We start from the raw sequence: 25,066 nt of genomic DNA on the forward strand, positions 1-25,066 counted from the left end.
ATCAGCCGCGGTGGAGCAGAAAATGACTAGAGCACTGTGAGTATGACTGGTTTAGAATTGCATCCTTGTTGCCAATCATGATTGATGTGGCCAATGATGGACACATTTTAGTTTTTTTTAGTATTGCTACAACTCCTCGACCTTCTCCGAAAAACAGTTGTCGAATTAATGAACTGGGTTTGGCTGAGATTTGTTCATGGAGGGAAAGCGATGGGGAGTAAATGGTGGTGCTAAACTGAGAAGTGGTGCAGCCCTTCTGCCTTTAACGCTGTCACTTTGCATCTACTACATCCCCCCTGCCTCACCGGACGAGCACAGGGCAATCGCACACGGTCGTCTCCAGTCTGGGGTGGCAAAATAATGCACCAGGAGTTATGTAACTTGTCTAAGAAGTCCGGCGGGAGACCAGAGAGACGTGCTAGATGAGATACAGTATGTGCAGACTATTGATTTTTAAAGACTAAACTCCATTAAGCGGGTGATGCAGTGTGTAAACATTAAGAGGGGACGTCTGCGGGGAGCTGCCAGGGAAGACAGCGTAAGGCAGTAAATAGTGGGTCTTTGCTTCTCAAATTGAAAGGTTGCGCTGACCACATCCAATCATTTAAAGTGGACAAATAGCGTCCATAATTGAGGCTTATAACCTGCACCTGTGCATTGATATTTCACATAAGAAAATGTAAAGTAATGTGTGTCCATGGAAAATAGACTTGATGAATAAAGGCTGCTCTTTTCGAGGTATCTTTACTTTACTCTATCGACTGGGAGTGATGGTTCTGTATGCAACACAACAAAGGAAATACAGATCAGAGCGCTATAGCAGTAGAAGAAGAAATTGTAATAAAATAATACCACCATTCATTTCATTTAGGTCCAGTAACTACAGGGATAGCATTGTCCTCAAGCTGTAGTGTCTTTCGAACGGTTTGATGATCGGTCACGTGAATGCAATGCCTGAGTGGTGCATGCTTTGTGATGGTTTTCTACTTTACACCTGGTGCTGTCAAAGTCAGTGATGCAACAGTAACAAACAGTGAAGGCCTCCTGCTAATGCCAGCTGTCGGTGGAGCACTGCAAGAGTAATCACATGTCGTTCTGGGTTTAGAGTTCCAAACATCAGTCTGTGGAGCTGGAGTCAAGTCTGCTTGTTCAGGCAGACAGGCCCACAAACACAGGGCAGGGCAGGGAGGGGAGGGGAGAGTTCAGCTAGCAACCAAAAAAGGGGTCTGTTCAATTCAGTTTAATTTACGGTCTCGGGGTCAGGGTTGGGGGTCAAGATTAAGTGTAATAACCATAACCACAATGCTATTACACTTTCTGATAATTTCCATGTTAATACTATGATCTAAAGTAAAGTGTTATATTGTAAAATAAATAATGACATACATCATCAATTTTCATGGGACAAAAGGGTAAGCATGAATTTTTGGATTTATCACAACACTTGAATTAATTTAGAAAAGGTTATTCGTGGGAACTGTGCCCAAGAATATTCAGTAAATATTATTAATGTGGGACAACAACAAAAAAGCACATTTTGAAGAATTGGGAGGAATCTTTTTTACATGTAGTCTTTGAAAAATAGTGCTAGATTGTCATGCTATTTCACACCAAGGGGTTTGAGAGCAACTCGATGCTCGGTGCTTCTTTTAAGATTTGTTCTGCCAGCAAATTATTATTATATAACAAACACTTTTCTGTTGTATTTGCCACTAGGGCGACCTGTAGGGAGCAGAAGGCAGCCCTAGAAAGCAGGCGCCCTGGGACCCATCTCCGAATGTGGAGCCCGGCTAATGATGAGAAACACCTGGCTGGAGGATTTACCTATTGTACATGTTTTTAGTGGTAGGGGGAAACCCGGGACCTTCTAGATGTGAAGCAGAGTCACACCTTTTCAGCTCCAAGTCATTTACCTGTCCTTCCAGGTCAAAGGCGAGGCAGGCGATCCCATGCGTGTGCACGTCTTTGAGGATGGACACTGTCTGCACGGTGTAGGAGTCCCACACACAGATGTACGGCTCCTTGCCCACCTGTCCCGTGGCCACCAGGACACGCTCCGGGTGCAACGCCAAACTGCGCAGAGGAAGAAGGGGCAGAGACGACATCTGATTACACTTCACGTGCTTGTGTGTGGGGGGTGAACAGGCAAAATCCACTTGCGGTTAACCACTAGAGCGAACGCATCAGGCTTGTTTCAGCTGGAACAGGGACAGCTTGATGAGGCAGCATGGTTCAATTAACTCAGTCATGCTCAGTGGCTTCATCTCTGCCTTTTGGCTGTTCAGACACTATGAAAAAGCCGTGTTGGCGAGGCACCCGGGAGGCCGTCTTTCTCTTTTCTGTTCATTTTTAGCGTCCCGAGGGTGGTGTGTGGAGATAAGATACAGTCTATTGTGTCCCTATTGTTGTTGGGCTCGTGCTTCGTGCAGCATTGTTTTCACTCTGTGGCAGGAGCTTGTTTATTCCTAGGACAGAGAACAAACAAAGACACTACATCCTAAAAAGGAAATGACAGTGCACAACTTTAGCTTATGCAAAAAGCCTAAAATATCACAAAATACTAGTTTATTTTGGAGGGATACATGCTAAAATGATGTCTCTTCATTTATAATTCTAGAACAGGGAGAGGCACCTACATAGACCTGTCATGATAACAAATTTGAAGTTCGATATATTGAGGCAGGGAAGTATCGCGATAAACTACATGATTGACTCTGTCGATACTGGATACTGTCAACTCTCAGGCATAAAAGTGACAGGAAACCTTTGTTCTAAAAGTGCATCATCATCATATCATAAAATACCACACAAGCTGCAATAAACATGAATATAATGTAACTCAATTTGCATCAGTTAGAAATCAAAGTTTTAAAAGGAAAAATAGGGGTGAATGGTGGTTATCATAGTTTTAGACAACCGAAGTGGCAATTTTCTGAAGAAAAAGGGATTTCTCTATACCCTAAAACAATGTTGACCAACCTTTGAGATAAAGGGTGCTGTAAGGGGTGCTTGGACTATATAAAACTCAAGAGGTACCCAGGACAAAAAGAGACTCGCTCATGACCCTTATGTACAGTATGGTTGCATGGTCACTGCCCAAGTGCCCAAAGAATGAGATCAGCTGAACATCCTGAATGACCAGGTTATTCCATCAATGGATTTCTTCTTCCCTCACAACATGGGCCTATTCCAAGATGACAATGCCAGGATTCGCCAGGCTGAGACATCATTTTCACACATCGATTAGCCACAGAGTCCAGATCTTAACCCCACTGAGAATCCTTGGTATGTGCTGGAGGAGGCTATGCGCAGTGGTCACACTCTCCCATCATCAATACAAGATCTTGGTGACATATTAATGCAACCATGGATCTTTCCACATTGCAGAAACCTATGGAAACAACGCCACAGCGAATGTGTGCTGTAATCAAAGCAAAAGATGGTCCGACCAAGTGTTAGAGCGTGTGACCTTTGTTATTTCTCTTCATATGTTACACATCCTGTGCCCATTTTCAATAAGAAAGTGAAGTTATCTAGACAATATGAAAATGTCAAGCCAATGAAAACAAGGTACAGTTCAGTAAAATGTGAAATATAATAACAATAAAAGTTATACAATAAAAACAAACTGAAAAAGTCCATTATAATCCAAGTTTGCAGTTATTGAACACTTTATATTCGTACAATTGTCCCTATTCTACCTCCTCATCACCTTCTATAATTCATCTGGGGTTTCCAGGCATAACCCGACATATGTTTGTCACACTGCTACATGTTACATAATACTCCTCCCCCCCACGCTGACCTGGTCCTGGCTCGTCCCACCCCCACCTCCCGCTCACTCCCACTCTACAGCTGGATGCTCCCATAGGCCCCGCCCCTCTGCTCAGCCACCGCCAGTCACGTTCCAAACAGCTCTCACTGATTCACCGGCCCATTCCTCCTCTCGCTTTGCCGTGGCCTATAAATTTCATCTCACAACTGGATGCAACTCCCATGATGATAACCGAGCTGTCTGGCCAACTGCTCTCAAGAATATCTTTCAGTGCGTGCAAGTCGAGAGAGCAGACTTCATCTCCAGACAATAATCCATATTTAACCTTTTCAAGTTTGCAACGCCCCAATAAACGTAGCTACAGTCTGCAACTATAACTGCTAATACACGCCAACAATAAAGTAACATCTAAGTAATGTCAGGTAGAAGTCGCTTCCTCCCCAGAGTAAAATCATCCTTTGCACTTCAAAAATCCTTCAATCCCACTGGGACCACCTGTCAAGAGCATTTTGTGATTGCAGTGCAGCGCTCTTGGGCCTTGGATTACCCTAATGTTCATGTTTTAGGTTGCTGGTGGTGCAAGTAGAGTGGAGTAAACACATTAAACAGAAGACAGCAGAGTCTTGTCCCGTGCCATGTCCAACGCTTCTGTCCCCTGGCTGTCAGGATGCTGAACTCTCCCGTTCCATCCCTCTGCTGCTCCCTATTGTTGATCGTATGGCTGTCACGCTAATAACTATATCGATTCATCGTTCAATAAATAACAGATAAACGATTTATTTTTGGGCTCGATATTTATCGCCTGTACATTTATTAGCAGTTCACCCCTATTTTTTCTTTGTAAAAATGTGATTTTTAACTGAAGCGAATTGAGTTACATTATATTTGATGTTTCTGGAAGCTTATGTGGTGTGTTTTAGAACAAAGGTTTACTGTCATTTTATTGACAGTATCTAGTATCGATAGAGTCAATAATATTGTTTATCGCGATACTTTCCTGCCTCAATATATCGAACTTCAAATTTGTCATTGTGACAGGCCTAGCTAATCGTGTGTGCTGTATATACTTTCTTTAAGCTTTATTGAAGGGACAATGTACAGAGACATTAAGCTCAAAGAGACAGAGATGTACTGCACCAGATTATAGCTAAATAGCTAGTTTCCATCCATAGTCCCTAGTTACATAAAATAAATAACAATATACATATATATATATATATATATATATATATATATATATATATATATATATATATATATATATATATACAATATTATTTATTTTTAACTACTGTTTTTGTCGACCAAGTTATTTAGAGTGATGCAATTTTGATTCTTTGTTTGTAGTAGAATTGACAATAAAACGATCTAAACCGAAATGGACTTGCTGCAAAAAAAAGAATATGATGATGTTGATGTTCATTACAGTCATTTTGACAAAGCAAGTTTTAAAGAAGTATCAGATTTCAAGTAAATTGAGATGTATTTCCTAACTCTAAGTGCAATGAGATGTTTGTTTCTTAATTTAAGTGCAAAAAACAACAAATAACAACACAAGCAGATATTTTTTTTTTATCGAGGGCAAATACACAGCTTTATGTAATATTGGTAAGTAAACCCAGAGCTTTCTGCTGCGATATCGAAAATTCAAGCCACTTTTTGTACAAAAATAATGACCTAAAGAATTACTTTATAGTCCCTGTCACTAAAGCACATACTTAAGAATTTCCAATGTTGTAATGTATCCAAAAACGCATCACCCTGCGGACTCTATCGCGCACATTTCCTCTACTTCTGCCTCTCCTGTCTCTCCTGGCGTCTCTCGCCGTCAGAGCCTACAGTATGAATCACCCCGACTGGCTCTTGGCACCTCCTCTCTGTTGGAAACTCGCTGCAACAACAGCCCTGACAAAACTGAGATGGAGAACAAGTGCTTAACCTCCTTTTAACCTACTCCATTTTGCTTCACAACCAACCTGGACCCATCTCTCGTCTTACTCTTTTTCAACAGAATTATATAATCAGAGTGTGGCGGCTAAAAATAGAACAGGGATTGCAACACTTAGATGCAGACAGTTCTGGTTCTGGCACATGAAGGTAGCACGCCCACTGAATGTGTCGGGTTTGACAAAGCATTGAGAAAAAGTTTCAACTGGGGGGGAATATCAGGGCAAATAAAACAAGCAACAAACAAACATTGGGACTTCTGCATCACTTTAACCCCCTGGTGTTTTGTAACTTAACAAGTGAGTGAGTCTCCTATTCTAACAGCCTCTCCTCTTCAAAATCACAAACAGCACAGTCACACTTGGACAAGGCGGGTGAAGTGTCTTGCCCAAGGACTCAACAACATATTATGCTCCGGTCAGAGCTGGGATCAAATTATTAAGAGCTGACCACTTGGGAGATATACAACCACAGTCCATATTTCAATCTAAAGCAGGACCAAATTTCCCATAGAGACTGGTCTGGTTTTGCCTTGGATGGATTAAAAGAGAGGATTAGCACATTTCCGGACGTCTATACAGTCAAAGATATTTTGCAGGATTCCGCTTTAATCCAGACGTCCATCATTCTTCATGTAAAACACCTGTCCATACACCAGCGGCTTAAGGCCAAAGATAGAACGACCGGGCAGTACAGTACGGCCCTTTATAGACTGCATTTATTTATTTACTAGATGCCGCTTGTTACTCTGCGAAATGGAAAAGAATGAGACCCCGTCGATGTCTGAAAGGATGGCGGTTTAGACTGTGCATGCGGGACTTTTAACTTGCACTCTCTCCGATTAATATGCAGAGCTCGTTCGCACCATTTAGTCGAGCAAAGAGACGACAGGCGTGAGAGTTTTTAGATGCCTCTCCCGGCAAGTTTCAGAATTCAGTGAGCGCACAGATTCAGTGTTTTGCGCAGAAAAATGTCTTGCAGTGAAAGCTTTAAAATGCTAAAAAAAATTGTGAACACACACGTACATGATTATTGTTAAAAAAAAAAACATTCAGCAACTCAGCACCTGGCTCAAGGGCAAGATGAGCCAATTTAATGAGCCTGTGGGCCAAAAGCAGGGAGGAAAAAAAAGGGAAGGAGTGCAGCAATTATCCCATACAGCTTAAAATGAACAGCAAAATCAGCTATTTGACACGCAGGCTTTGTCACTAGAGCTCATATAATGCACTAAAGGTGACAAGTGAGCAGCTTACTCTACACTGGGACTATTCCAATCCACCTTGTGCAGAGTGGTTAATGACTTTACAGGCCACTTGCGTTTGAACCCTTCACCCGCGTTCCACTACCTCCCCATTGTATGCGATGAATAATGGAGCAGGAGCCCAGCTGACGAACGACACAAAGCTATAGTCATCTCCAGGTCAACCCTCACTCACTCTCCACGCATGTAAAGGCAGGCGCTGGAGCATTTAACTCAGCTCATTGCCGGGTCACGTGCGTGATGAGAGAGAACGAGAGAGGGGAACGGTAGGATGATGAGTCGCTTGGTGCAAAACTAGTTGTGATTCAACAATTTGAGGAGCACCTTGGGGCCATTTACAAGCTGCTGCTGCTGTGAGAAGAATACATGTAAAAGGGGCTTACAGGAGTTTGTATTTTCTCCTGTCTTAAAACAATCTGAACGACAAAACAAAAATTGATTTGTTTTTTGTTTTGACACTCAGTCTGGGATATGTTCTCTACAATGGAAATACATATCCTCCAGCATTACTAAAAAACTCTATTCATTTAATAAAGGCTCACAAGTATCTCTCAATTATTAAAAGAAATGTGGAATAATACTGAGCTATCTGATTGACTGGTATAGACAGCAGCACTGAAGTAAAATCACCAGACCACTGAATTATGTGCTATCTGCTAAACGCACCGAACAGACTTCAACACTGTCCCACATTCAGTCACCCTGTTCACAAGGTTATGGTGTTAATGCTCTTGCAGCCTGGACTACAGAGGAGTGGCAGTAGTAGTGAGAGTGCTGCTGCTGCCAGACTCTTGTCACCCTGAGCCCCAAACTGACCCCTGCTCCCTCTCGGTAACAACTAACTCATGCAGCCAAAATATCATCTCATATCATCTTACATTACATAAAGCGACACCGAGAGCCTCAGTGGTGACAACACGAGCGAGAACCATGCCATTTTCTACCAGAGATAGCATTTTTTTTTTTTTTCTACTAGAAGTTCCTGTCGCTGTCCCTGGTGCTGAAAGCGTGATGTTGCCACTACCTGATAATGTCGTCGTTGTGTCCCAGGAAGAATTTCTGCTTGTGCTCCCTGGTGTTGTACACGACTCCAACACCGGCCACAAAATACACGATTTCCTTTGCGGCGGTGTAGTACAGGTTGTTGCGGCACTGATGTCCCCTGTATCCGTACACCCACTCCAGTCTCAGGTGGCAATTCGGAGCAGTCCTGTCAGCCATGTCCGCACTTCCGTGTGTGTCTCTCTCCGTCGGTCTGACCCCTAGGTTTGCCTACGAAGTGTCATTCGCCAAAAAGGGATTTATTCTAAGCCCGTGTGTTCCATCGATTCGGTTGCATATCTCTCTCTTTTTTTTTTAGTTCCTACTCGCGTTGAAACTGGACATTTTGGAGTTTGGCGTGCATCAGATAGTAGTCTCAGGTGCTGCTTTGGTCATGCAAAAAGCTCCAGCGTGAGCCTGCCAGAAGCGGACGTCTACACTGCGTTCTTCATTTTGAGAATCCACTTGTTCAGCCGCAGGTTATCGGGGGCTTCTTCTGCACAGGTCAAAGCTCCTGTCAAATCCTACAAAGATGGAGCTGCGCTGTTGTTCCTCATGGACCGCCCACAATGATGACGGAAGCGCTTCCTCCTCCAATCAGAGACTTTTACAAATCGTGCCATAAGTGGGCAGTATTTTTTAAACTTGTTTTATTTTTATTTTATTACATGAAAAATACATTGTTTATTTATCCTAACTATTCTTTCAATAGCCTATTATTTTTTTAATGCTTATTTTATGCATGTTTGACAAAAAGGCCTAAGCGGAGCTCCGCCCCCCCTTTTGTCGTTGCTTGGTAACAGAGGAAGCTTAACTTTCGCCCGTCATCCCTTTGCTTCTCTTGAGAATACAAGAATACAAAAACAAAGCAATGGAGGTGACCATGGACCCTTTGTTTCTGGCGTGGAGCTACTGCAGGAGACGAAAGTACCAACAGTGTGCAGATATTTGTTCAAATATATTGCAAGACGGCCCATATGACCAGGCATGTAGCCCTGTTAGCTTAGCATGCTAGCGACTGAGCAAAGCCTTCTGGTGTGCTGTAGCTGCTGCTAGGTCACTAATAATCCTTATCAGTAAAGGCCCTATTTTCTCATTTACTGATATTAGAATGCATTTATTTAGATGGTGTTTTAAATTTGTTTATTGAATATAGTGTCTTCCTTAGAGCTTTTTACCCGCTATATGCTGTTTTCATTCTGTTTCTGTACACCATTCATTCTTTCTTTCATTCTTTTATCCTTTACCCTTTTCTTCTATCATTAAACGACTTTTGCTGTATTCAGGACTCATCGTTGTTAATTTCAGAGGTAATATCTGCGTCTTTTCTCATATATGTTTGTTGCGGCTTTTCCTCATCTTTAATTCCAAATTATACGTCTTTGCACACTGAGTTAATGTTTCTGTTTTAGGCTGCATGGAGTCTGAAAACCCGTGCTCTAACAGAGATGGTGTACATAGATGAAGTTGAAGTTGACCAGGAGGGGATTGCTGAGATGCTGCTTGATGAGAACTCCATTGCTCAAGTGGCTCGTAAGTTCTGGAATCTTATTAACCTTAATATAAGTACTTTTTTTGTTTATGTTATTGTTTGTGCTTCTTTCAAGGCCCTGGGACTTCACTAAGGCTCCCAAGTACAAGTCAGGGGGGAGGACCCACCCCTGCTGTCAGGTACACAATATGTTTCTCTCTCTCTCTCTCTCTCTCTCTATCTCTCTCTCTCTCTATCTCTCTCTATCTCTATCTCTCTATCTCTCTATCTCTCTATCTCTCTCTCTCTCTCTCTCTCTCTCTCTCTCTCTCTCTCTCTCTCTCTCTCTCTCTCTCTCTCTCTCTCTCTCTCTCTCTCTATATATATATATATATATATATATATATATATATATATATATATATATATATCTATCTCTATCTCTATCTCTCTCTTTTGATAAAAAAAATAAACAAAAGATGTGTTTTGTAAACGATTATAGGCCAATGACACAGTCAGGACGCCCCATCACAGGATTTGTGAGACCCAGCACACAGTCAGGTCGCCCTGGAACAATGGAGCAAGCTATCAAGACCCCTCGCACCGCCGGCACTGCTCGGCCTGTTACTAGTTCTTCTGGAAGATTTATACGCCTGGGAACAGTTAAGTAACATGAACATATTATATTGTTGTACACAGTTCACAGAATGTATAATAATTCAATATAAAATAACAAATATATGTTTGGAATACAATTAATGAATCCTCCAGGCTTCAATGATGACGAGTCCTGATGGGCCGTTCATAAACCTGTCAAGACTTAACATGACCAAGTATTCCCAAAAACCCAACTTATCAAGGGTAAAAGCATTCAGAAAACATTTATTATTATTATTATTTTGTTTTGTTTTTTCAAAACTGAAAGCTGAATTGACTAACATTTCTCTCTACAGACTTTGTTTGAGTACATCTTTCATCATGAAAATGACATCAGAAACGTAAGTGATAACATAAATATTGCCTACCTGGGGAGTGGTATGTAAATCTGTGGTCACCCATAGGCCTTAGATCTGGCTGCACAGGCAACGGAACATGCCCAGTTCAAGGACTGGTGGTGGAAAGTCCAGCTGGGGAAATGCTACTACAGGTAAACACTCTTAGAAAAAAAATACATTTTGTTATTCATATTTGGAGTATTAAAAAACATTTTACTACAGACTTGGTTTATATCGAGAAGCTGAAAAACAATTTAGATCTGCCCTTAACCATCAGGAGGTTGTAGATACGTACCTCTATCTTGCAAAGGTAAAAATACAGTTTGATAATCATTTATTTGGCATATTTTTAGTATGCTGACATATACTGTTAAATCTCAAACTTCATTATTCATTTGAAAAGGTGTATCAGCGTCTTGATCAACCCATTACAGCACTTAACCTGTTTAAGCAAGGCCTGGACCATTTTCCAGGTGAAGTCACTCTTTTAACAGGAATTGCTCGTATACATGAGGTAAGTCATAAAAGTTAAAAATACTCTTTCAGCTTCAAACAAAAATATATATTTTTTGTGCAATTGCGCCATGTTAGGAGATGAACAACATAACATCTGCCACAGAATATTATAAAGATGTGCTGAAGCAGGACAACACTCATGTTGAGGCAATTGCATGTATTGGCAGTAATCACTTCTACACTGATCAGCCTGAAATTGCCCTGCGATTTTACAGGTCCAGAAAAGTTCTATTTTTAAAATACATAACCAAATGTGGTTGTTTTGTTTGTTTTTCCTTGAAACATGCCTATTTTCTCTTTTAGACGTCTTCTCCAGATGGGGGTGTACAATTGCCAACTGTACAACAACTTGGGCCTTTGCTGCTTCTACGCTCAGCAGTATGACATGACCCTGTCGTCTTTTGAAAGAGCTTTGTCACTTGTAGCCAATGATGAAGAGCAGGCCGATGTCTGGTACAACATAGGGCACATTGCTGTGGTGAGTTATTCATCCAAACACCTTAACCAACTACCTTCATATGAGTGTTTTACTCTGTCTGAAATGAGCGTGTGTATATTGTATTTACAGGGAATAGGGGATGTAACTTTGGCCTATCAGTGTTTTAAACTGGCTCTTGCTTTTAATAATGATCATGCTGAAGCGTATAACAATGTAGCCGTGTTGGAGCTGCGTAAAGGCCGCGTTGAACAGGTGAGAATAATGTGCACTTATGCAATTTTATTCAGTTTAGTGTCATCATTATTAATGGTGGCTTTGTTTAATGCAGAGTAAGGCCTTCCTGCAGACCGCTGCATCACTGGCACCTCATATGTACGAACCTCATTTCAACCTTTGCATTCTCTCTGAAAAGGTAACCATTTACAAAAAAAATACATTTTTGTTATTACTATACTGAACAAAATGCCCAACTTTGTGTATAGATTGGTGATCTACAGAGCAGCTACATAGCAGCACAGAAGTCTGAGGATGCTTTTCCAGAACATGTGGACACGCAGCAGCTTCTGAAACAACTGAGGGAACACTTTGCAGCACTGTGAGCCTTTAGGGCAGTGTCAGGTATACTGTCAATATAATGGGAGGTCTTAGCTGGGTTACAGTTGCCTCTTAGCCACAGTCTTTCAGTTTTGTTCAGTTATTTAACTTGCCTACCTCTAGTTTGGGACTTTCTTCATATTTAACCAAACTGTCAGTTTAATATAGTATGAACATTGTGTGACCTTCAAGAGTCAACATAATGGCCAAGCAGCATTTCATATTCCAATATCTTATTTCTATGAACGTTTTATTATTATTGCATCAGAACTGAGAACAAAATGTGCTTTTATTTAACATTCTTAAATGTATTTTTGTGTATAATAACAGTGACAGCAATATTTATTGTAGCCAGTTTACATAAATCCAGTCTTGCATATTTAATTCATATAATTTAGCTGTATTTTAATAAAACAAATAGTGTTTACATTAAATCATAGCAAATTGCAATGTCTCTTTCTCTATTTAATTAGGTTCCTTTTCACAAATCCATTTTAAATAGTGACTGCAGGGGGCGTCGTTCCAGTTTTTAAATGGGTTTTTATTGGGATGAGGGTAAACAGCAGCACAGTCCTCATTTCCCTGATTGTTCGGCTCTCCAGTGTTCCAGAACCTAAAACAAATGGGCTTGAATGGCATGCTCGTACACAAAGTTTACAAATATCTACATGTTCTGGATGGCTGGCGTTACCCCTCATGGATTTGTGTTCCATCCAGCCCTCTCCAAACTCCCTCCTCATCCACATCTCTCGCTCCAATCCAGAAACCACTGGCACTGTATTGTACTGACGGGTTGTGATAAGAAGTTATTAAATTACCGATGGCCAACTGTAACAAAAAGTTCACACCGACATTATTAACAATTCTGATCATTGTTGAGTTGTTGTATCGATTCCTGATATGGTGATTCACCTGTTTTTCTCTGCTGTTTATTTCTATTAAATCAGCCCCAAAATTCTTGCAGTACTCCCGGCTTTCCTCCCATGGTCTGCGGGGTATATTCTCAGAGAAGGGGATGTAGTAACACATTGATTTGATCAAATTCCATCCTGGTAAACAGTGTCTACAACCCTCCTCTGTTGCGATTAGAAATATGTATTACTATTACTTTCGATTGTAGAAACATTTCCCAAAATCAATATGTCGAATGTACTCACTCAGTAAAGGAATGTGAGATCTCAGTCCTGTGATTTGCATTAGGAGCTTTTCAGTCTCCTTTTGATAGTCAGCATTTGTTGTCTTTTGGTGCTCAAGTTCCCATTTACTTTGCTGCTGCTGAATGGCCTCTTGTGCCAACTCTTTTCTGAGTTCAATCTTGGTGTCAATCGCAGTTTTGTATGCTTGCTGTAGCTTGGCAACTTCAGCGTTGATGTCCTTTATAATCCTATCCCTGTCCGTGAGATTGCGGTCTGTGGGAAATATTCAAAGTGCCACATCTGAATTCTGGAGAGATTTCTTTACCAGTTATTTGACGGACGTATTTTGCACTTCAACAAACATTTACTGCTAATACTTTGCCATGTTGTTTTGCTTACAGTGGACACCCAGGCCGACGTTAACTGCTAGTAGGATTCCAGCGAGCACCGACAAGATCACAGTCAACACTTTTCGATGGTTCACAAGCGCGCCAGGTTTCCCCAAAGAGAGTGAAACTTTGCAAACAGAAAGTCAGTTATCTCCTACAGCTCCTGAGCATTGGTCATCTCTTCAGTATCAGATAATATTTGGATATATTCATGATTTTTTTTTTTTACCTTGTTCATCTTCATTGGCAGTCAAAGAGCAGTCATTACTTGAGTCTTCAGGATAACTCAATCTGTTATATGTTCTGTCGTCCATTTTGGCTTTTCAATGGAGCGCATTCTCGTAGGGACGAAAGGGGACATTGCCCTACCTGTATCCCACTGTGTTTACTCATGTGCTCCAGTTAAATATTCACAGAACTCACAAGAAATGACTCGACAACGCAACAGTTCCCATTATTTCATCAGCACATTTATTTAATACTGCAGAACTTTTTTTTCTGTCTCTACATTTGGCTTCATCTCACATATCCAGTTTAGCTCGTCGTTCTCACAGTTTCTATTGTACCATGATCTCCAAGACTGAATATTGCGAGCAAAGGCGACACAGTGTCCAGCCAGACTTGCTTCATTGTTGGGCTGACCACTTTGCCAGTACCTGTAATAGACCAGACCATGAAGTGAATGACAGTTTAATGTAGGTATATCGCTTTCTGTTTCTTGTTTTAATATTGGCTTACATTGTATTGCTTTCAGTGGCATTGTTAACCCAGGCCCACGCTCCATGTGTTACTCTGTCTGTGAGTCCTATCCAGAATCCCATCTTCCACTGAACACCAGTACCAAGTATCTTCGGATAGTTGTTGTTGATTGCTTTCTGTGGATTAAAAAAAAAGGCCCAGGATTAACATTATGACAACCTGCCTATAAAAAGGGGCTAATGTTAAATGTTATGCTTTGGATTTTTTCTTTCTTTACCTGCTCCTCCAAGTTGTTGATCACAAGCAGGTCACCCCCTCTGCTGATGCAGTCTGCTCTGCTGTCTGGCCAGTTCTTTTTAGCATTGGATGGATTGGAATAAAAGTAGCATGATGTTTTGAGAAAAATCCATCCATCTGGGCACCTTCCACAACTGACCTCTGCAGCAAAGGCACACACAAAGAATATGGTTGAAACATTTTTATACAGTAAATCATCTCCGAAATCTCCAAATCTTACCTAACGCAGTTCTGTTGTACTCCAGTTGAGACTTCTCTGCTCTCAGGCCTCGGATGTGACTTTGCATGCTGTCCGTGATGGTCCGCAGTTGTTTTATTTGGACCTGCAGCTGCATGTGAGCTTTGCGATGATTCTCCAGTTCTACCTGAAAAGTCTGTCTCTCCTTGATCACGTTGCTCTGATTACGGAGGAAGTCCCTCTCAAGGATGAGGGGGGCAAGAGCGGAATCCGAAACTGCCTTGAAATCTTTGGCCTTGGCACCTGTACGTAATGTATCATTATTTGTATATATTTATTTATGGCTGATGCACTTCCTAATACAACCGTCCACATATTATGCCCTGTTGTTGCTCTTGAATTGTAATGCCTAATTACACAGAGCAGAGGTGGTACTTGAGCTTCTTCAGTTTGTACTCGGGGTCATCTATAATTGCAGATTTTGTTTATTTTTATTTAAGCACATTTCATTATGCTTTAGTGACGCATTTATGTTGTGTTTCTGGTTTAGACAGGACTAAACCAGTTTTGACATAACTCAATTTCAGACCAGGTATAATTGGTCTAAATCTGGATCTAGGCCTGATGGTGCTCGGAAGGTCATTTTGTCTGTCTTGTGGGCATTGCACAAGCCTCCTAACCATCACAATAATTACAGGTCCATATTGATTTATTTAATTAGACAAGAAATAATAGCTACGAAGCTTTGTAATGTAGGCAATTTGAGTGCTGAAATGTTCCAGAAGTGCACAGGGGACATGACCTCAGGACACAAGTCACGAAAATGACTGAAACGTGCGTGATTGAAACAAAGCAGAGCAGGATGTCCTTGCTAAACTGACTTTAGGATCCAGAATATAGTTAAATTCCACCAAACAAATGTGTTGTAGTGATTTGTGGTTGCATTAATAGACATATTTACTCACAGTACATGCCCAAGACCAATGCAGCGATCAGCAGTGCAGTGTCAAGCGTGCCCAGGCAGAGCAGCACCACACGGTGTGTTGGAAACCCTAATCCAACTCCTGTACACACCAAGAAATCACACTGCTCAAACCTCAACACTTTCAGCATGGATAATGTAAGAATCGGATTTACCTTTTTTACATTTTTGACGCCGAGCGTGAGATTGTCTACTTGTTCTCAAATCTTCAGAAAACCTTTGTTCACTTGACACGTCCTGGTCCTGCTCATGCTCCATGTTTCAACAGCAGGCGACTATTGATCCGTTTGTCCACGGGTCAGGGCTTAAAAACTACAAGTGTGTTAGTATGTGACGCAAAAGGCTGCGAGTTTGCTTCAATTCAAAACAGCTTGCATTGACATAACAACAATAATAAAGGATATGACATGATTCAGCACAAAAGCCATTGAGTACATCATGTAGTAAAAAAAAAAATTATTATTATTATTATTATTATTATATTCTTATTATTATATTATATTCTTGCTCATAATGTTTCTTTTATGCATGTTTGAGCAATTCTGCATATCTGAATATATCTGAATATGCTGAGGGCTTCTGCCATGTACAGGGGGGAAAAGTACAGCTTCCCCAAACCAAGAAGGTTGTGGCCATACCGCCTTTGCGATGCCCAATCCCGTCAGACCTTGGAAGCTCAGCAGGGAAGGGCCTGGTCGGTATTTGGATGGGAGACCGTTTAGTAACACCAGGAAGCCTAGCGAATGTAATGCGTGAGTATGTGGTTGGTGGTGGTCGGAGGGGCCGATGGCGCAGACTGGTTGCCTCGCTTCCGTCAGTCTACCCCAGGGCAGCTGTGGCTACAATAATAGCTTACCACCACCGAGTATGGAGTGAACGAATAGTGCAATGTAAAGCGTCTTTGAGTGTCCAGAAAAGCGCCATATAAAACCAATGCTTTATTATTATTATTATTATTATTATTATTATTATTATTATTATAAGAAAGAGTGAAATTAGTCCAAACCAGGTTTACAACAGAATAAGTTTTGACTAAGCAGGAGGTCAACCGTGTCCAATCCAGGATAAGATTGATAAGATTTTTATTTTTAGTCTAGGTTAGACCATCTGTGTGATGTGGATAAGGGAGATATCCACCAAAGTGACAGCTGCTGCCATCTACTGGATATAAAATAATGCTTTTGCTTGTGAGGTCAGGTTTGTTTCATTAGAATTAGAAGTTATTGTTGTTGTTTTTATTAGCTAACATTGACACGTCCTTGTAGAAAAAAAAGGACTTTAATAAACACATTTATTAAAGTCAATTTCCGGATTTTTTTTTCCGGACCGGAAGATGGTTTAGCCTTTCAAAATAAAATTCAACCATGACACAAAGTTGCGGTTTTGTTTTATTCTGAATTATTTACACAAGTTTGCTTCATATCCTGGGTCATTTTATCACTTTAGAGTCGTGCATTTACTTTTCTTTCACGTATTATTCTGCATTTAACCAAGTTTGGGGACTATTATGTTGCGTTTAGTTGTGGCAGTGTAGGTGCGGACTCACTTCGAGGTGTGTTCAGTGGTCGGTGTTCGGAATACACGCATTTATGGTTTACTGTAAGTAGTTTTGACGGGATTGTCGTGAGGCCCTTTCGTGGTGTTCCCGTCAAAAGCTATAAGCAACTTCATAATGTCACTGGAGGATTATGAGAGGCACTTCGACTCTCTGAACTCAGAGCTGGGCGGCGGGTCTGTGGTGAGCGAGCGGTCCGCGTCGAGCGCGTTCAATGGCGAAGAGGAGAAGTTGCATTACATTCCGATCCGGATCCTGGGACGGGGGGCGTTTGGAGAAGCCACTCTGTACAGGAGAACGGAGGTAAGTTTAGATCAGTCACAGCAGCCCAAACAGTGTGTGTTTTATGTGTAACCATCTGTCAACAAGCATGTGCTGCGTAGTAAACACTCAACCCCCATTTTCTACAGTTCGGCTTAACCCAAATCTAAAAGCTTCGTGAAAACATCCTAGTTTGTGAACCTGTTCTCAAACAATGGCAATAAATACAATTCTATTCTGGAAAAAAAAGTGACACAAACAAGACGAAAATGAAGATGAAAACGCAACAAAAAAACAACAAAAATTACAAAAAGCAAAAAAGAAATTTAAAATAAAATTACCAAAAAAGCCAAAAAATAATAATAAAATGACAAAAAGCAAATAAATAATAAAATGAAATGACAAAAAAGCAACGTAAAAATGTTTAAAAATAGGACGAAAAAGTGACGACAACACAATACGGCAACAACACAAGGAAAAATCTGAGTTTTGTAGGTCTTAGCTTTCAAATCAAGCGTTACTCTAGCCTATAGGCTGTAAACGTTTAGATTTGGATAAAGCCAAACTGGAGAAAATGCACTTGGTTAAGGCGGGGGTTAAGTGGTTAAAGTATAAAGACATATGTGCTCCTTGGTGTAACGTCTGTTTCTGAAACCACTGTGAGAAATTCCTAAGTGAGACAGAAAAAAACACCTAATTGCATGTCATCTACAGTTTCCTTTGTTATACATTTTGTCTATTTTTTATTTGTCAACTTCCCATTGCAGGACAATTCCTTGGTGGTGTGGAAAGAGGTGGATCTGAATTCTCTTTCTGAAAAGGAGCGCAGAGATGTCACCAACGAAATAAAGATCCTCGACATCTTGGAGCATAGCAACATTATAGCCTATTTAAATCACTTTGAGGATAAAAACACCTTATTTATTGAGTTGGAATATTGTAATGGTAAGAACCCGTTATTTTTTATTCCTTTATTGTTTGATACTTTCATTTGGTTCATCAATAACATTGGTATTACAGGAGGAAATCTGTATGACAAAATAGTTCAACAAAAGGGAGAACTGTTCAGAGAGGAGGTATGGATCAGTTATGACTAAGTTTATACTGTGTAATATGGAAATTCAAGACTAACCACAAATGATTGAACATTTTCTTCTCTTTAGGTGGTCATTTGGTATTTATATCAGATTGCCTCGGCTGTGGCTCACATTCACAAAGCTGGTGTTTTACACAGGTACATTATAGTTGCATCTATTTACCATTAAAATCTGTATTTGAGATAGGACATTAGACGTTATGAACTTGTGGTTGTTGGTACTTTCTTGCAGAGATATTAAAACTTTGAACATTTTTCTGACTAAAACTGACCTGATCAAGCTGGGCGATTATGGTCTAGCAAAGCAGCTCGGCTCTGAATTTTCAATGGCAGAGACTGTGAGTACTGATTCAATGTCAGCTCTCCTATTTACGCGCATTAAGTTGAACAACTATGAAACTGATTTTCATTATTATCTATCATTGCCCTGACCAGTGTGTGGGTACACCATATTACATGTCTCCTGAACTGTGCCAAGGAACAAAGTATAACTTTAAATCCGACATCTGGGCCATGGGTTGTGTTCTTTATGAAGTCATGACACTCACAAGAACATTCGATGCTACGGTATTCATCTTTTTTTTTCTTTCTGTTTAAATCTCAATTCCAAGGAAATGGTCTTATTTGTTGTTTCTGGCCTGTTTTTTTTATTTTTATAGAACCCTCTTAACCTGTGTGTCAAAATAGTTCAGGGCAACTGGTCGAGGGAAGTGAGCTCAGATGTTTATTCATCCAGTCTAATCGAAGTAGTTTACCAGTGCCTTGATCAAGTGAGTGTCATCTTATTTTTCATGTAACAATTGGTGCTATTTTGAACCTTGCCTTTTGGCCTTGTTCTAAAATGATGTTATTTTAAGGATCCTTCGAAGAGGCCCACTTCTGATCAGGTTCTTGACCAACCCTTCATCCTGTGCCGCAAACCGTAAGTTTATTAAGGCATATTCTAGAACAGTATTTCTTCATTGTAATAACACCAACTTTATTTCAGGCAACTGCAAGAGCGTGTTGAACTCCTAAATTCAGCCATGAAAAGACCGAAGTAAGTCTAATTCTTGATTTTAATCTCCTGCTGACTGTACCATGGGTCAATTGGAATCTTTGATGATTTGTCTTTTCAGGCTGAACACCGTAACTGAGACGCCTGTTGCTGTAGTAACCACACGATCGAGGGAAGTGTACTACTGGGGAGGGGGAAAGTTTACCCCCCAGAAGTTAGACGCGTTCAAAGGAGGCAGTGGCGCCCAACACGTGTGTGCAGGAGAGAGTCACTTTGCAGTTGTGACAGTAGAGAAGGAGCTATACACTTGGGCTGTGAGTGCAACACGCTCAGTATAAATATTCACATACTGTTATCGGCTGCTACAAGAAACTGCATCTGTTAACCTGTTTAGAATGTGCAAGGCGGGGCCAAAATGGTGGGTCAGCTTGGACACGGAGACCAGGCTTCATACAGACAGCCCAAGAGAGTTGAAAAACTTCAGGGAAAGGCTTTTCGTCAGGTGGCGTGTGGAGCTGACTTCACTGCTTGCGTCACTGGTGAGTCACGGGGCGACAGCGGTGCAGATGCTCGTGTTGTTTACCATAAAATTCTGGCCTAACCCAACTCAAACCACCATTTAGTAATCGAATCATTTTAATGTACAGATGAGGACCAGATGTACATGTTTGGCTCAGACTACTATGGCTGCATTGGTGTGGAGGGTGAGATGGGCATGGAGGTGCTGGAGCCAGTGCTGTTGGCGTTCTTTGAGGAGCGTCCCGTTCGACAAGTGTCATGTGGGGACAACCATGTGGTGGTCCTGACTCACCATGGAGCTATCTACTCCTGGGGCTGCGGAGAGTATGGTACATAAAGTCGCTGTTTGTACTGTCTGCACTTCTAGGCGGCAGTGGTGGCATGTTTTTGTAGTTGCAGCTTGGGACCAGGAGGTGGAGTAATCTGACAGTAGCTAAAATTAATCAATCTGTGGTTTGCTTTTTGGTGTGTTGTAGGACGTCTTGGCCTTGAATGTGAGGATGACTTCTCTTCCCCAATGCTGGTGAGAAAATGTGGAAGACAGATATCTATTTATTTATTGTTAAGGTAAAAAAAAATAAAAAAAGGTACATTCTTTTGCATTCATTTTCAGGTGGAGCTTCCCAAGGGAGCCACAATGTCGTCTGTGTCATGTGGGAGCGATGGGACCTTCTTCTTGACAGAAACAGGGAAAGTCCTAGCATGTGGAAACAATGAGCTCAACAAGCTTGGTCTTAACCAGGGTTTCTCTGGTATAAAGAACCACACTGGAGAAGTATGTCTTGAATGTTGAACAAATGTACAATCGTCATTATATGTTTTTAAAACATTATTTGTTTTCAGGGCTTCCAGGGAATCCCATACACAACTACCTTGACACTGGTGAAGCAGTTGTCACGGTTTAAGATCCAGGTTATTGCTCCTGGAAAGAGCCACACTGCTGCCATTGATCGTATGTAGATGGTTATTTAGATATTTAGAATAACAATGTTGCATGGGTTGTAAATACATGCTCATAATATTTTATTAACCTGTTCAGAACGTGGCCGTTTGATTACATTTGGTTGCAATAAGTATGGGCAGCTTGGCGTTAAGGACTTTAAAAAACATCAGGGTGTGCAAGTCCTTGTTGGGCCTTTTGGAGGAAAGACAGTGACCAAAGTGTCCTGTGGTGATGGGTTTACCATTGCAGCCACTGAGGGTAAGAGTAATGTCTACAGTTGAACTGCTTTGATGGTTGAGTGAATGTGTGAGCTTTCATGACGTTCTTCTGGCAGACAATCAAATCTTTGCATGGGGAAACGCTGGAAACGGACGCCTTGGAATGCCTGCAGATAAAGGATTTGGTTCAGAGGTGTGTCCTGCCATGCCAAGGCCCATTTTTGGATCTCTTCATCATGTACCAGATCTCTCCTGCCGAGGATGGCACACTATTATTATAATGGGTTCGTAGTCTCTGCATTTTTTGTGTCTGTCTGTTTTTTGTCCAAAAACATCAATGCGTGTCTTTTCTGTACAGAGAAAGTTTTGAACTCCAAGACTATTCGTTCAAACAGCAGTGGACTGTCTATTGGCAGCGGTAAATGCAGTGTAACTTTTGCATTATACTGATTGTCAATGCATATAAGGAATGCCTATGTTTTCCATAGGGATAGGCCAGGGGGCCTCCACATCCACAGTGGATCTTGATATAGAGGGGGCCTCAGAGACAGAGTGTCGTGACAGAGGTCTTGGTGGGACAGTGGAAATTGAAACTGATGAGTCTCTTTTGGAGACACCGATGATGTCAAGGACAAATCAGACTGGAGACAGCTCTTGTCCACTCTGGCTCAGAAAGGTTTGTTTGCAACTTCATGATTCATAACCATCCCGTCACATCTCAAAGGAACTGTGTCAGAACTTTTGACTGGTACTGAACATGTTTAATTTGTTAAAGGGCACTGGACGTTACTGATTATTTATGTTTAATAACAGGAGCTAGACGATGCAGAGTTCATCCCAATGCCTGTTGATCCCATGCAGTCCAATTCTAGCCAGCTTCCTTCTATCTCTGAGAGTGTAACCCTCCCTTATGAAGAGCTGATGGAGTTAAAGGCTGCTGCTGCAGCGGCACTGAGCACCAAAAAAGACCTCCCAGTAATGTGCAGCCCACCCTGTTATATTAGCCATGTTTTAGATGCAAAGAACAACTCCATACATAATGACAAATGTCTTTTCAGACTATGCGCATGGGCTCTAGTCGAGTGAATGGAATGGAAGAAAATGATTTGTGCACAAGAGGAGAATGCAATGCAAGTCATGAGGTCATGCAGGTATTAATGTCTTATCAGTATTTGTGTTCGCATCATACTATAAAGTTATTAGTCCAATGAGAATAGTGGCAAAATAAATCTTATTTTTCAGCTGCGTGAAACTGTGGCTCAACAAAACATGAGGATTCAAATACTAGAAAAGCAGGTTAGATATCTTTGTGACCCATTTGGGTTGATGTTTTGATATACGTGACTTTAATACCATCATTTAATGTTTATAGGTCAGCGAACAGAAAAAGGATAATGAGAGACTATGGGCAGCAATCAATCGTCTGTCAAACCAAGAAGCAAGATGCGACACCAATGGTAACCACCCCTCTGATCAAATGTCTGGGGATGGAGGTGGGAGAGGAGCAGGGAATAAGAAGTATGGAGGCAGGTCTGCAGGGGCTAGTATTTAAAATCCAGCCTGTTCACAACTAAAACAAAAGATAATGTACATAATGACAAGTTGAGAGTGGAGCTGTGCCTCAGGTGCCACCAAAGACGACAACATCTGCATTATAGTTCAGTGAAAATGTGTGCTCGCACAATACCTACTGGCACACGATCACATGAGCACTTGGATTCAGAAACTGTAGTTTCACTAGTGCAGTGAAAAGCTTTGGCTGGATTCAACATGAAGCATATATTATTTACAAATAAACAAGCTGGCTGTGACAGCTCCATGGAATAAGCTGCTGAGTTATTACTGTACAGTAATGTCAGCATTCAGTTGAGTAAAAGTATTTAAGTATATTTAAATTGGTTCGCTAACATATGCCGGAGCATACCTCATAGTCTGTTCTGAAGCTTGTGACTTCTCAGTATAGTTGCGGGATCACGGAGATTGTTTCATTTCGTTTATTAAAGCTTCCCAATCACTGCATTCAGACTTTTATGGTAAACTTTCTTTTTTTTTGTTGCCTTTTTTGTAAAGTGTGTGAAGCACAAAACTACTGACGCTCTACAATTTGTTTACATATTAATGCTCCTTTTACTGGTATCGTTCATGTAAAAAAGTGACTGTCCATACTATAAATATTGAAACTGTATATTGCATGCCATGGAGCTCTGCCTTTCACAATATGTTTTTGCCTTATGTGCCTATAGTGCGGATGTGAATACATAAGCCATACTTTACTATAACAGGCCTAAAAGTGTAATTGTTTGTTTACATTGAGTATAGCATTACAAATCTGTAAACTGTTGTACATGTTGGACATAAACTTTTGCATTGTAAAAATGTAACGGGGTGTCAAGGTTACAAATAATTTTTAATCATATTTATGGAGAAAATACAGCAAGTGCCTTTTATAACTGTTTTGGTAATGTTTGATGTGGAGCTATATCTATCTTTGTGCCTTATTTTCAGTGTATATGGTTTATTTTTCACTTTTCAAATAAATTTAGATTATACTTACTTGCTTTTCAGTAGTGGCGATGTATTTAAGACATGACAAGTACGCCTATGGTATTTATACAGTACTTAACAGTTAAACCTCACAGCAGAAGTGTACATCTTGACAACTGCTTCACTCTACTTCATGAATGGTAATTCCTATTGTGTTGTCTTTGTTTCTTCTTCCTTGGAACCTATAGGCAAAAGAATTGATTTAACATTGACATTATGTTATGTGAACATATTATTTATGTTATACCTCAGGGGTTCTACTCCTGGTGTGTGTTTTCCAGTACTCCTCTAGAGACGATCCCTTGTTCCTGTGCGCAAATGAATTGAAAACTGGACGTTTGGACTTTGTTGCTTTTTCACAGATTTGCATATGCTTCTCCACTCTGTCAGGCAAGAAATTTCTGTTGCAGATGTGACATGGACGAAGCTGGATGTTTGTATTCCCGCCCTCAGCATGTTCGAGTTTCCAGGGTGGATTAGAAGACACCTGTAGCAGGGCCAGTTCCTCATGCACAGGTCTCCCTGAGGCGTTAATGTTGCCTCCTTCAGCAAACATATCATTAGCTTTCTGCTGGATATGTGTTGGTTTCTTGTAAACATATGTTGACCTGCCGTCTTCTTTCCTCATTGACACAGCTTTCTCTGCAGAAACATTGTCCCACTTGGCATCTTGTGGTTCATGCTTCTTAGTGATTGTGTCTTGTCTGAACTTGTGTTGTTTGGTATTTTTTGTACTTTCAAACAGCACTTCATTACCTGTTACTTGTGTTGCCTGCTTGGTTTCAGTATTAGGGATAACCATCGCCTGTCTCACTAAATATTCATCCTCCCCTGTTGAGTTGCATTTCATGTTAACGCCAACATTATTACTCTGAATCTTTTGCCGCAATGCATCTTCAACTTTCCACAATTTTTTCTGGAGCATGAGCTGTTTCTCTTGAATTACTCTGGTCATCTGTGCTTCTCTAGCCGGCAGTCTTCTTGACGACTCTTTATTCAGTGTTGTGTTGCTAGGAACAGCACATTTATTTTGCATATCAAGCTCATGTGTGTTGGAGCTGGTAAGTTTTTTGTGACAAACCGGCTTGCTGGGAAATGGTTTCTCCACAACATCATTCCCTTTCTCTGGTACTGCTCTCGGTTTAGGTGCAGAAAGGAGGCTTCGTCCTGCTCCCTTGTTTTCTTGAGGATGGTGTTTTCTTGTATATGAGTT

The 25,066-nt window shown here is 40.9% G+C and overlaps 5 protein-coding genes across 7 annotated transcripts in view; 2 read left to right on the forward strand and 3 right to left on the reverse strand.

Moving 5' to 3' along the window:
- The window catches only part of eml5 (EMAP like 5), a 35,250-nt gene extending 26,677 nt beyond the window's left edge, over positions 1 to 8,573 (reverse strand). For 2 of the 3 annotated variants that reach the window (XM_079573870.1, XM_079573871.1), the window contains exons 1-2: positions 8,008 to 8,573; positions 1,914 to 2,073 (exon numbers count right to left, since the gene is read on the reverse strand). In XM_079573870.1, the coding sequence (XP_079429996.1) occupies positions 1,914 to 2,073; positions 8,008 to 8,204 (357 nt within the window). In that variant the 5' untranslated portion in view covers positions 8,205 to 8,573. The remainder of the gene's footprint in view (positions 1 to 1,913; positions 2,074 to 8,007) is intronic. The other variant, XM_079573872.1, reaches the window with a different exon arrangement.
- A 251-nt stretch (positions 8,574 to 8,824) lies between these two features.
- On the forward strand, positions 8,825 to 12,243 carry ttc8 (tetratricopeptide repeat domain 8). Its single transcript, XM_079572988.1, has 14 exons — positions 8,825 to 9,009; positions 9,437 to 9,557; positions 9,632 to 9,695; positions 9,998 to 10,157; positions 10,267 to 10,356; positions 10,449 to 10,493; positions 10,557 to 10,642; positions 10,713 to 10,800; positions 10,894 to 11,004; positions 11,082 to 11,221; positions 11,310 to 11,484; positions 11,575 to 11,697; positions 11,774 to 11,857; positions 11,928 to 12,243. The coding sequence occupies exons 1-14, from the start codon at positions 8,896 to 8,898 to the stop codon at positions 12,042 to 12,044; spliced, it is 1,518 nt and encodes a 505-aa protein (XP_079429114.1). The 5' UTR covers positions 8,825 to 8,895; the 3' UTR covers positions 12,045 to 12,243.
- Positions 12,244 to 12,271: 28 nt separating this feature from the next.
- On the reverse strand, positions 12,272 to 13,960 carry LOC306975456 (uncharacterized protein). Its single transcript, XM_079572989.1, has 6 exons — positions 13,794 to 13,960; positions 13,575 to 13,691; positions 13,197 to 13,448; positions 12,952 to 13,115; positions 12,731 to 12,867; positions 12,272 to 12,652 (listed from the first exon to the last, which is right to left on the reverse strand). The coding sequence occupies exons 1-6, from the start codon at positions 13,876 to 13,878 to the stop codon at positions 12,505 to 12,507; spliced, it is 903 nt and encodes a 300-aa protein (XP_079429115.1). The 5' UTR covers positions 13,879 to 13,960; the 3' UTR covers positions 12,272 to 12,504.
- A 79-nt stretch (positions 13,961 to 14,039) lies between these two features.
- Positions 14,040 to 16,019, reverse strand: LOC306976335 (CD209 antigen-like protein C; the record flags this gene model as incomplete). Its single annotated transcript, XM_079574255.1, has 6 exons — positions 15,876 to 16,019; positions 15,704 to 15,802; positions 14,781 to 15,041; positions 14,541 to 14,701; positions 14,303 to 14,439; positions 14,040 to 14,220 (listed from the first exon to the last, which is right to left on the reverse strand). The coding sequence occupies exons 1-6, from the start codon at positions 15,976 to 15,978 to the stop codon at positions 14,040 to 14,042; spliced, it is 942 nt and encodes a 313-aa protein (XP_079430381.1). The 5' UTR covers positions 15,979 to 16,019.
- A 1,141-nt stretch (positions 16,020 to 17,160) lies between these two features.
- Positions 17,161 to 23,731, forward strand: nek9 (NIMA related kinase 9). The gene is made up of 23 exons (XM_079572987.1): positions 17,161 to 17,578; positions 18,304 to 18,481; positions 18,557 to 18,612; positions 18,700 to 18,770; positions 18,865 to 18,970; positions 19,068 to 19,199; positions 19,292 to 19,402; positions 19,490 to 19,554; positions 19,621 to 19,671; positions 19,751 to 19,943; positions 20,024 to 20,168; positions 20,277 to 20,477; positions 20,625 to 20,671; positions 20,762 to 20,923; positions 20,992 to 21,100; positions 21,188 to 21,349; positions 21,426 to 21,593; positions 21,668 to 21,727; positions 21,798 to 21,985; positions 22,123 to 22,284; positions 22,368 to 22,460; positions 22,552 to 22,605; positions 22,682 to 23,731. Exons 1-23 carry the CDS (start codon positions 17,393 to 17,395, stop codon positions 22,859 to 22,861), a joined length of 2,880 nt encoding a protein of 959 aa, XP_079429113.1. The 5' UTR covers positions 17,161 to 17,392; the 3' UTR covers positions 22,862 to 23,731.
- Positions 23,732 to 25,066: the final 1,335 nt, after the last annotated feature.

This window comes from Gobius niger (assembly GCF_951799975.1).
Source record: "Gobius niger genome assembly, chromosome: 16".
NCBI classification, from domain to species: domain Eukaryota; kingdom Metazoa; phylum Chordata; class Actinopteri; order Gobiiformes; family Gobiidae; genus Gobius; species Gobius niger.

Bases quoted from the DNA above. Each gene is read 5' to 3' on its own strand.
- LOC306975456 (XM_079572989.1), bottom strand. From the start codon at position 13,878: ATGGACGACAGAACATATAACAGATTGAGTTATCCTGAAGACTCAAGT. The intron at 13,692-13,793 runs GTAAAAAAAAAA...CTGTTTGCAAAG, and splicing joins TGCCAATGAAGATGAACAAG to TTTCACTCTCTTTGGGGAAA. The intron at 12,653-12,730 runs GTAACGCCAGCC...CATTTGTTTTAG, and splicing joins GGAACACAAATCCATGAGGG to GTTCTGGAACACTGGAGAGC.
- ttc8 (XM_079572988.1), top strand. From the start codon at position 8,896: ATGGAGGTGACCATGGACCCTTTGTTTCTGGCGTGGAGCTACTGCAGG. The intron at 9,010-9,436 runs GCATGTAGCCCT...TTTCTGTTTTAG, and splicing joins AAGACGGCCCATATGACCAG to GCTGCATGGAGTCTGAAAAC. The intron at 10,643-10,712 runs GTAAACACTCTT...ATTTTACTACAG, and splicing joins CTGGGGAAATGCTACTACAG to ACTTGGTTTATATCGAGAAG.
- nek9 (XM_079572987.1), top strand. From the start codon at position 17,393: ATGTCACTGGAGGATTATGAGAGGCACTTCGACTCTCTGAACTCAGAG. The intron at 19,555-19,620 runs GTAAGTTTATTA...ACTTTATTTCAG, and splicing joins TTCATCCTGTGCCGCAAACC to GCAACTGCAAGAGCGTGTTG. The intron at 20,672-20,761 runs GTGAGAAAATGT...ATTCATTTTCAG, and splicing joins ACTTCTCTTCCCCAATGCTG to GTGGAGCTTCCCAAGGGAGC.